The sequence below is a fragment of the Electrona antarctica genome, assembly GCF_951216825.1.
Source record: "Electrona antarctica genome assembly, contig: SUPER_24_unloc_2, whole genome shotgun sequence".
Classification (NCBI taxonomy): Eukaryota; Metazoa; Chordata; class Actinopteri; order Myctophiformes; family Myctophidae; genus Electrona; species Electrona antarctica.
The window spans coordinates 29,155-41,230 of NW_027638774.1; the positions used below are offsets into that span (position 1 = coordinate 29,155).

At 43.0% G+C, this 12,076-nt stretch overlaps 1 protein-coding gene across 1 annotated transcript in view; it reads left to right on the forward strand.

Moving 5' to 3' along the window:
- The window catches only part of LOC306917709 (ras-related protein Rap-2a-like), a gene marked incomplete at both ends in the record, with an annotated part of 28,253 nt that extends 21,305 nt beyond the window's left edge, over positions 1-6,948 (forward strand). The window contains one exon of the mRNA XM_079530613.1: positions 6,711-6,948. Within this exon, the coding sequence (XP_079386739.1) occupies positions 6,711-6,948 (238 nt within the window). The remainder of the gene's footprint in view (positions 1-6,710) is intronic.
- Between the last annotated feature and the right edge of the window lie 5,128 nt (positions 6,949-12,076).

The following is a 12,076-nucleotide window of genomic DNA, read 5'->3' on the forward strand; positions in this document are numbered from 1 at the left end:
TTTTCTTTTCTTTTCGTCTTGTCTTGTCCTTTCCTTTCCTTTCTTTTCTTTTCTTTTCGAGTAAAAAAGTACAAAACTGTTGTCATTAAAATACTTATTAATATAATATAATATATATAATATATATACCAATTCAAAGTAAAAGTATTCATGCAGATTGTCCCGTCTCACACATTTCCAAAACCTTTTTTAAAATAGCATAGCTACAAGCGCACAAAATAGCCAGAGTATACTGTATACTGTAGGCAATGTATGTTATAATAATCCAAATCTACAAATTAACTTTCAAATAATAGTAGCGAGTAGGAGTAAAAAAAAAAGTACAATATTTGCCTCTGGGATGGGTAGAAGTAAATAATATAGAAAATTGTAAATACTCCAGTAAAAACCAACAATGTAAATGTATGTACATGTACAGCTCTTGAGTACATGTACTTAGTTACAATCCACCGGTGGCGTTTCTTGCGAGATAGACTTGGCACTCTAGCGTACGAGCGGTGCACTTCACGCGATTCCAATGCATCAAATGTTTAATCCATTTTGGACTGAGGTCGATTAAAGAAAAGGCTTCTAAATCCTATTTTTTTTTCTGAAAAACCTATGTTTCTATGTCAGTGGTGCTCAACCTTTTTCATGTCAAGGACCCCCAGAATTCTCTCTATTGGGCCACGGACCCCCATCTGACAATATGTAGTTCCAGGGACCCCCCCTTTCCCCCGAAGCAAATATTTTAGTTAAATTTAGTTTAAAAATGTTCGCTCTGAAATATATATTCAATGATTTGCACCACATTTTAACGATTTTTCTAAAATAGCAGACCTACAAGCTCGTAGCTTGTAGATCTGCTATTTTTCAATAGCTAAATTATAACATAATGTTTAAAACACCAAAATGGGTTCCCGCCCAAAATGGGTTAAATCGCTAAAGCTATACACGGCGAGTCGCCCCTATCATGCACCAAGCATGTCTTTTGACTGATAAAAAAAGCAAAAAGCTTTCTCCCTCAAACGCGTCGCTGACGATTCCCATCCTATCAGTTCTCTGAGGCGGCGTCCGTCGATACAAGGGAACAGAGCGCGGGACGACAGAGGCTGACGGGACAGTAATGGAACACAGACTGTTGAATAATTTAATAAAGCTAATGTTCTTCTGCCAGAGACAGAGGGGGACAGCGTGATGTTTTGTGCTTGCGGTTCAGCTACAGTAGTAGAACGGAGGTTCACAGACCTTTTTATTTATTTTCCAGTTATGTGTGCGTTATAGGCCCACACGGACACCCGTAACGACCGTGAGATACCCTTACAGACCAGTAAGGGTCCATTTGGTTCCATTTGTATACACTCTCAGAGTTACAGGCCTGTATAAGGGTCCATTTTGTTCCATTTGTATACACTCTCAGAGTTACAGGCCTGTATAAGGGTCCATTTGGTTCCATTTGTATACACTCAGAGTTACAGGCCTGTATAAGGGTCCATTCGGTTCCATTTGTATACACTCAGAGTTACAGGCCTGTATAAGGGTCCATTCGGTTCCATTTGTATACACTCTCAGAGTTACAGGCCTGTATAAGGGTCCATTCGGTTCCATTTGTATACACTCTCAGAGTTACAGGCCTGTATAAGGGTCCATTTGGTCCATTTGTATACACTCTCAGAGTTACAGGCCTGTATAAGGGTCCATTCGGTTCCATTTGTATACACTCAGAGTTACAGGCCTGTATAAGGGTCCATTCGGTTCCATTTGTATACACTCTCAGAGTTACAGGCCTGTATAAGGGTCCATTCGGTTCCATTTGTATACACTCTCAGAGTTACAGGCCTGTATAAGGGTCCATTTGGTCCATTTGTATACACTCTCAGAGTTACAGGCCTGTATAAGGGTCCATTCGGTTCCATTTGTATACACTCTCAGAGTTACAGGCCTGTATAAGGGTCCATTTGGTCCATTTGTATACACTCTCAGAGTTACAGGCCTGTATAAGGGTCCATTCGGTTCCATTTGTATACACTCTCAGAGTTACAGGCCTGTATAAGGGTCCATTCGGTTCCATTTGTATACACTCTCAGAGTTACAGGTCTGTAAGGGTCCATTTGGTTCGTAACTCTCAAGCATCTAGCTTGGGGAACCCTCTCAAGGACCATTGGGGGTCCACACAGAGTCACAGACCCACAAACAGACCGCTGAACTAGAGCACGAATTGACTGAATGACTTAACCCAGTTCAGTTGCCTTTTAAAGAAGTTACCAGGGGTCATCAGCATGTCCGTACACGGACACATGTGTCCCTGACAAAGACTTGTCCTTGTCCATGGCAAAAGTTTAGATTTTATTTTTTACACACCATAACTGAATGTCAGTCTCCAGGTTTTCTTCCAACTAGTACTAGTGGTTCTCAAATGTTTTACTTGCAAGGACCTTGTTGTGATATTAGCCCATGCACAGTACATCTTAGTCTATGTACTTGAACTTGAGATACAGTGTACTTGATATGTATTGTGTACTGCCGGTACTGTAGCATACTTTATAGATAGGCTACGAGAGACATCTAGGCGACAGCAAGGTCAGCCTTGCTGCAGTAGGCACGTTCTTCTGTCTCATATCTTATTGTTACGTCATTATGATCCAGCACTATATATGTTTCCTGTTTGTGTAATAAACTTTGTGAACCTTAGCGTGATACTGTCTCGTGTCTCGTTAATTTGTTCTCCCGGGTACCTGCCGGCCGCCGCCGCAGTCGCCGTACCAAAGGAATACTTCAACAGGATTGTCACACACCACCCAGCCTGCACACACTACCTGTCTGTCAGAACCAGACGAGGGTCCAGTACTTAGATTACAACAGACCTCTTAAGGTTTAGCTGCGTTTTTCCATCGGTTTTCCGAAAAACGCGTCCAGTGTGCAACCTCCTTTTCGGGTCCATTTGTTTCCATTTGTACTCTCTCAGAGTTACAGACCCGCAAGGGTGCATTTGCTTCCATTTGAACACTCAGAGTTACAGAGATGTTATGGTCATTCAGGGTTATAGCTCTGTGTGTTTATAGTAATATTATTGTCCACAAATGGTGTATGTCTGTGGCAAAAAAGTAATTTTGACAAAAATGTCCGCCACAGGCCGGCATGGTGTAGACCCCTATGGACTATGGACCCCTATGGAGCAAAATGAGGAACAGATTAAACACTTTGTGTGACGCATTGTGAGCTTGTAGATCGTCATGTTTGTGTGTGCTCTAGTCTACATTTCCCTCCGCCAATCTGGGGAGAGCAACGGACTGACCTCACCACTTCCTTCAATGCATGAGCGTCCAAGACGCTTATTTTCACCTGACAGGGGGGGAGTTTCCGCGCCCCCTCACTTCACACGGGTGTGATTCTTAATGACAGATGTAGCCACTATGGCCGAAAATGTCCCTAGGAAATCGCTAGCCTATAGCAACCCTCTCTGGGAGAGCAGCGAGACTCGGCACAGCTGATTTTTACGTTTTGATTTAGGCGTTCCATCATGCTCGTTTGAAGCCCGGGCTAGACGGCTATACTTCAGCCAATCAGATTGCTTCCTCGAAACGACCTGTGTTGTATAATGTGGGATTTGAAGTCCTCGTGTGTGTACGCCATAAGATACTATCAAGTTACAACAACAAGAAGAACAAAGGGTAATGGAATGATTCCATGGATCGCAGCATGTATGAGGCTAATAGGCCGTGCTATCAGTCATTGCTAACCCATTCAGGCCTGACGTCGAAATTTAAAAAAAAAAGGTTTCTAAATCATGACAATTTTCGGAAAGATTTGAGGCACATTTTAACGATTTTTCAAAAATAGCAGACCTACAAGTTCATAGCGCGCCACTCGGTGGCGCGCTATGAGCTTGTAGATCTGCTATTTTTCAATAGCTAAATTATAACAATGTTTAAAACACCAAAAGGGGTTCCCGCCCAAAATGGGTTAATGGTTAATGTGGTTAAACGCTAACGTGACATGGATGCGTTCCAGGTCTCAATGGATTAAGTGCACGGTGTGGCTGCTCTATTGATCGGCTGCTGTGCGTTGCTAGAGAGAGGCACACAGTGCTGACTCATGGGAAGAAACATCTGGCATCGTTTCAGCGTCTCTGTGCCAAAGGAGCGTGCAGCGCCATCCTGACATTTCACTCACACCATTTATTGTCATGCAAATTATTGAGAAGCATAATGAAAAACATAAAAAATAAAAATGCATGTCAAATGGCAGATTTGACAAATGACTTTAAATGTGAGCAGAAATGACTGGTACCAATCACCAAAATAACCAATGCACTATGTGGCCAAAACAGACAAAACAGAATAATATTTCATGATGATATTATTATATTGTATGCTTTCAAAATAAAAACAATGCTACTGAGAGGACCCGGCGGCAGACTTCGGCCACGTCGCTATGACTCAGACATGACCCGATACGCCCATATATAGGCCATGGTTGTCCAGACCCACGTATCTGACAGCTATACCCATATATGGTCATCATGCATATATGGGACCGACTGACTTCAAGTGTGTAAATGTCCCATATATCCCATTTTGGGCGGGAACCCCTTTTGGTGTTAGCATTATGTTATGCTTTAGCTATTGAAAAATAGCAGATCTACAAGCTTGTAGCACACCACAGCTTGTAGATCTGCTATTTTTGAAAAATCGAAGAACGACTGACATAGAAACATAGCTTTTTCAGAAAACTGTCAGGATGTAGAAGACATTTTTAGAATCTGATCTCAGGTCAAAATGGGATATGGAGTACCCTGGTGTCATCAATATGTCATAGTACTACTGATGTCATCGACTTACCTGCCTGGACTCCTTATTTGGCTATGCATCACATAGAACTCCATTTATGGGCGTAAAAGGCACACAAACAGACGGGTACATGAATGTCCATATATGGTCATAAAAGGGATACAGACTATATACAAATCCCATCTATATGGGAAGTGGTGTCACGATGCAAGAGAACAAGGGGAAATTGTTTTGATTGTAAGGCCTGCTCACACACACGCACACACATAAGGGAGGGAACATGATCCACGCGGCCCGCCCATAGATAATTAACCACTTGACCAAACATAGCAGGTCCACAAGCACAAAATACGTCACAAGAGATTTGGTGCAGTTGTTACTCAAGTCCGTTTCACAAAGACTAGAGGGTTTTAAGTACTTAAATAAAACTGCTCGGCGCCTCACAGCATGCTGCTACCAGCCCTGCTTTTATAGCCGCCCATAGGCTCCAGGCTAGCTGTGGTGGGTAAAGAATATACTCCAACAATACACAACACAACGCACACAAGTAGCTGAAAACACCCGCAAAATAGTGGGCCCTGACCCAAACAAGGTTGAAAACCATTGGAGTAGACAGTGATTTACAGTATATTCTATTGGGGCGACTGTGGCTCAAGAGGTAGAGCAGGTCGTCCAATGATCCATGGGTCGGCGGTTCGAATCCCGGCTCCTCCTGGCTACATGTCGAAGTGTCCTTGAGCAAGACACTGAACCCCAAATTGCACCCGATGCTGGCTGGTACCTTGCATGGCTTCCGCCGCAATCGGTGTATGAATGTGTGTGTGAATGGGTGAATGTAATGCACAATCTATGTAAAGCGCCTTGGATAAAGGCGCTATATAAATGCACCATTTACCATTTTAGACGGATGTTAGGTTCTTCTTATTGTTAGTAATATGATCCTGGATGACTATTTCTATGTCTTTGATGCATTACCATGTGTTGTTCTTGCTTTACTGTACTGCTAAATGCCAACATTGTGAATTGATTTTGACGTGCGACGTGCTTTCTGCTACAGAGTCAGAATGCTAAAAACGTATTGTAGCTGTCTTAAAGTGTATCTTTCTGCGTCCTACCCTGCTGCACCCTCTGGATCTCTATCTCATCCAGCATTAATACCTTTAGTGTATGTCTATGTTTTCATTATTATCTAGTTCTATTTGCATGGCCACGCGTGTTAGCACAGCAGGGATTCTGCCAGAGCACGTCAGTGTATAGGCACACCGCCGACTAGGCTGAATAGGTCAGCATCCACCCAGTCAAAACGTCACAATAATATACCACTATAGCAGGGGTTCTCAACCAGTGGGTCAGGACCCCCATGTTTTGTTTTTTGTTGGGGTTTTATTTATTTTTGGGGGGGGGAGATTTTAAGACCATTTTAAAGCCTCAAAAAGACAAACTATACTATAAAAAAAAGCCAATGTTTGGCCAACTTGTCAAAATAAAGATATAGCATATTTAAGTAAAAAAAAAATACTAAAAAAAATGTGAATATAACAATAAGAAAATTTTCACAATATTTATCTGTGGAACGGAAAATGTAATGCCTCAACTCCTACATTCCAAGTGCTTGTCAGGGTGGGGCCTGGGGGGTTCCCAGTTCAAATAGGATTATTTTCCCCCCCCCATATTTGCAGCCTGGTTCCAGACGAAACTGGTTGGTCCTACGCTACTTCGGGTCCGCGAAGTCCTCCCACACAATTGAGACGGGCCAGACTTTATCTGCCTGGGGCAATAATATGCATTGCAAGGGCAGATTATTGCTATAGCTACGCGAGGCTATCACTGCTCGTACCTACGTGGGCAAGTGAAATACATCCCTACTGATGCTTGACTCTTTCTTTCTTTCTTTCTTTCTTTCTTTCTCTCTCTCTCCATCTGTCCCCCCCCCCTCCTCAGGTATCAGCAGGTGCCGGTGGTGTTGGTGGGCAACAAGGTGGACCTGGAGGGCGAGCGGGAGGTGTCGCCCGGGGAGGGCGCGGCGCTGGCCGAGGCGTGGGGCTGCCCCTTCATGGAGACGTCGGCCAAGAGCAAGAGCATGGTGGACGAGCTGTTCACCGAGATCGTCCGGCAGATGGACTTCATGCCGCTGCCCGACCGCACAGACGCCTGCTGCCCCGCGTGCAGCCTGCAATAGCCTGACCTAACGCGTCACCAGGCTTTTCCTTCCACCTCGGAGGAAAGCCTGGTCGGTCGGTGTTACTGAATTGCCGTGTGATCCGGGTCGGGAGCGAATGATATCGTTACGTCATGTTGTAGTCATTGTTTTGTAGTGATCACCTCCGGAACCCTCAAACCAGAACTTCCTGTTCGCTCAAACCAGAAGAATAATGGCTTCCCAATAAAAACGCATTGATGCGGCGTAGCTTCGCTGATTTCTAGAATATGAGTGTGAGTGTACTTTCCAGAGACTATTTAGGGGTCTGTATATACCCCTATATTTGTTATCCCACTTGGACATTCTATTCTCATCGCAGGCCACGAGAGAGTTTTGAGGGAAAGGAAGTTCCAGATTGAGGTTTTTGAGCCTGATGACTACAAAACAATGACTACAACATGAAGTAACGGTATCATCCGCTCCCGACCGGATCATAAACCCGAAAAGGAATGCTGCCCAGGCTAGCAATAGCCAGACGACAATGACGGGGGAGGGGGTGGGGGCGGGGAGGGGTTTACGTGGATGAAATCACAGGTATAAAAAGCTAGATGCCTCATTCGCCGCTTGGAGCGACCTGTATTTGACGTGAGGGCGGAAGTAAGTGCGCCGGAAGTGCGGAAGGCACGCTATACGCCACACTGCCACACTCAAGTGACTCTACTGGCCAATCACAGCGTGTCTTTTCCGGGACAATTCAATCCAAAGGAGCTTTATTGGTGTGAGAAAACAAAACGTTTACATTGCCTCTGATTGGCCTACCGAACGTCCGTCTCTGTGACGCGCACGGAGGCTTCTGTGATGCACCAACGCGGAAGCTCGCCCTCACTTGAGTACAGACGCCAAAGGAGGCGTCTACCTTTCTATGTCTATGGGTGAAATCCTCTGTGTTCATTCATAGGACCGCTTCGCCTATTTTCAACCTTATCTTCATAGACCCTCTATAGGAACTGAAAACATGCATGTAGACAGCTCCTAGGTTCACTTGTTTTTTGTGTTCTGTGGGTTATGTGTGTGTGTGCGTGCGTGCGCGTACATGCGTGTGCGTACATGCGTGCGTGCGTGTGTCTCTCTGTGTGTCTCTGCACTCACTCTGTGTCTCAGGGCTCAGAAACCTGTCTACCAGTCCAGTGACATCATCGGTTGGCGGGTTTGAATGACTTCTCTTTCAGCAAATTAACTTTCCAGGAAAAGAAAGACTATCCAATTATGCCATTGTATTTGGTAGGCACCTTATAATTTGTGAGGACCAATTATTATATGAAGGTAATCTTGAAAATAGGTGAAGTGGTCCTTTAACTCAGAGAGTGTATACAAATGCAACCAAATGGACCCGTAACGCTCTGAGTTTAAGCACAATGACACTTTTGGTAGAGGTTTTGGGTTGTGCAGTTACCTTAACTGCCATGATCTAACATAACTGTCCCATTATTCTCACCGTTGACTTACACTGCACAGTGAATGGGCTCTCAAAGCCACTCTTTTGGCACATGCACATTAAACAAACAAAGTTGATTCTGACAATAATTATGTAGCATTACATTTTTCTCTTTTAAATAACAAATGTCAGCTTCGTGTTGATTTTATTATTCAAATTATGAAGAAGATTTAGACTGCAGATACAGAATTAAAGTACGATAGATAGTTAATGGATGAGTAGTAAAATAAATAATATTAAGTTGCTGTGTTTTTTTTATTGAAGTATTTATTTTTGTATTTACAGTTTGCAGAATTACAGTACATCAAGCACAACTCAATACAAAAACTCAACTGTGAGTGGACGATCCAATAAAGCATTACACTTGTTTACAAGAGGGTCCACCTTTTTCAATTCATCATAACATTTAGAGACATAACATTTAGAGACATTTATACACTTCTATATAGCCAAGGAAATCGTCATAGAGGGGGTAAATAACATATACAGTGAGGGGAAAAAGGGGTGTGGGGGGATTCAGATTTTACGGGGGCCAGTTTCGAATTGCAGCCGTCCGTAGGTGCCCTTTGTCTGGTTTTGTAATGTTACCTATTGACAGAATCAACTTTGTTTGCGTTCATTTACGTGCTAAAAGTGTGAAATGTTTCTAGTATTGAATATATCTCGCCAATGTTTGGATCGTGGGAAAGGCAACTTACACAAGCCAAACTTTAACCAAAGTGTAAGTATGCTTTGAATTAACATGGAAGGTTTCACAGTGTGTACAACACACCGTGAGGAGTTCTCACCGAAACACACACTCCCTGCGTTGTTTGGGGGACAAAGACCATAACACCATAACGGAGGGTTACACGGTAACCCAGGTTCTCTGAGTGGAGAGACTGGCTCTCCACTACAAATTATTCAATTTGTACGGGAACTGACCCCACGGGGCAGTGTCTGCCCCGTGGGGTCAGTTCCCGTACAAATTGAATAATTTGTAGTGGAGAGCCAGTCTCGAACACGATAGAGAACACCATAACACAAAGGAAACAACATTTCCTTTTCACTCAAATATGAGGGTGTGTTTGGGTGAATGTGTTGTTTGGGACTGAAGTTACATACTTCACATACTGTTTTTGTCAACAACAACAACAACAACATAAAAAGTGCCATAATTTCTTTTGGTTTTTTTTCAAAAATGTCAAGGCATTAATCGTGTATCACCGTATAGTACGTAATTTCTGGAATTGTTCCAGTGTAGCGCTTTGTGTTTACTGTATGTTCTGTGGTGGGAGATTAAAGCTGCGATCCGAGACTTTTATCAGTCATTTTGAGCAACCTGTACGGTAGATTATGTTAATTCAATATAACTAACTAACACAAAACATGTGAGTGTGAGTCCCTGCTCTACTACTGAGACATTCCGGCATAGGACCTACTACTGGGTTGACTACTAGTTGGTTTTGCATGAAGGTAACTAAAAACGCAGTATATCCATTGCCTAAATGAGCTTTCCGTTACAAGTAAAAGTCCCGAATTCCAAAAAAAAGTACAAAAGTATTGGCATCAAAATGTACCAAAAGTAAAAGTGCTCATTGTACAGAATGTCCCATTTCACAAGTTTTCAAATGTATCAAATGGCCCATACAGTATGTATATAGGGCTGAAGTGGGTAATGTATGGTTTGTAATAATAATCAAAATCTATAAAGTAACTATAGGAACTAAGTTTTCAAATAATTGTAGTGGAGTAAAAGTATGTTTGCCTCTGAAATGTAGTGGAGTAGAAGTAAAGGTATTGGAAAATTGAAATACTCAAGTAAAGTGCAAATAGCTCAATGTTTTACTTAAGTACAGTACTTGAGTAAATGTGCAACAGTAAAATCCCTGGTATAATATAAGGGCAATAAAAGTTACGGATCGCAGCTTTAAAAACAAACAACGTCGGCCTGAAACTGACAGTAGCTCCAACTCTGCTGAGGTTGGCCAAAGCCATTTTGAAATACACCTGACCAAGAAAGCCACAGTGTTTACTAAAGTGACTTTTCTTTATAACTTTTTTTTCCTTGAGCATTCACTCTTGCCTGTCTGGATTTTCAAGCAGGGAGTTGCACTTTTCAGACATTTATTTTTATTTTTTTTAAATAGATTACCTTGTGCCAGACAAGACATTATTAATCAAATAGATGTCATTATCAGACCGTGGTGCATGGTCTGGCACTTTGGCGCCCTCCTGCTGTGGAGAAGGGGATGTCGTGTTGGAGAGTGGAGGACGTTTGGTGGAACTGCAGGCCAAAGTCACTGACTAGAATGTGGAACATGAGAATGCATTGTTGTGCTCTTTAGATAAACTCTTTTAGACGTTGGATGAAACGTTCAAAATGCTCATGGCGGAAGATGTGTGCATGTTTGGTCTTTGTTGTTCCGGCACAATGAGGACAACACGGCTCACACAAATCAAGTCAACCTACCAACCAACCAACGAAACCCAGTGAGTCAGTCAGTCTCAACTGATCAATCAGTGCAGTCAGCCAAGTCAATTAATGCAGTGGTTCTCAATGTGGGGTCCGGGGACCTCCGGGGGTCCTTGAGGGGGTTCCATGGGGTCCATGGGGAAGTGGAACAGTTTAAACGATTGTTTTTCTTTTTGGCTATTTGCCACAATACGATACGAGCTTGTAGATGGGCTATTTTCCAAAAAACGAAGATCCCTGGGAGAAAATCTTTTCAGATGGGAGTTCACGTCCAAATACATATCAATTTCGGGGGTCCTCGACATAAGAATGTCTAAGAACCACTGAATTAAGGGAACGATGCACCGGACACTAATTGCATCATGATTACAATGCGAGAATGCCTTGCTCTGATGTATGTTATCAAACAGGTTGAATAATTTTCTATGTACAGCTTACAGTATGTATCTATGGCCACTTGAGCTATATGCTAGTGGTCGATTAGTCAGGAACACTTATTATTTTCAACAGTAAATCTTTATTGCACAAAATGTGTTTGTCTTTCTTCTTTGTTTTCTGTGAACGATGGATAGTGGTTGTGTCTGGGTATAGCTCAGTCAGTAGAGCCCTTGCCTTTGGACTACAAGGTCATGGGATCGATCCTGACTCAGTACAAGTAGCGACTTGGGTGCGGCAAGTCGTGCGGTAAACAAATGATAGGTGTGTTGCGCTGCGCAAGGGCCGATTCATACTCCTATTTTAGAGCCGAATAAAAGTCGGTTCGGCTCTGTAGAGCCTACAATGTGACGTCATTTGAGGTTCGGGGGGGGCGGGTACCGTCCTAAAGTCGGCTCTTCGGTGCTACTGAAAATGTCTGACGAGCCGAAATCATTTCGGCACTACAGCCCCGAAACAGCTGTAAAATAGTATGAATCGGCCCCAACACCTCAGCGATTCCGCCCTGTGCTTTTCTTGGCATACAGGGGCTGATCAAACTAGCGCTGGAAACCGACGCCGACTTCCTGTTGGTTCACCAACCAAATGTAGCCCACCAATTGATAAAGTAAATACAAACTAAATATAATAGATGTGTGAATGAAATTGATCTAAATAAAATGCGCAATAGCATTATGACGGTGAGTGTTCACTGTTGAAAATAAACATACCAATAAATACCTACATATGATGATGTCAGAACAGGCCAGCGCCATATATGGAGATATAGGGGTGATCAGGTC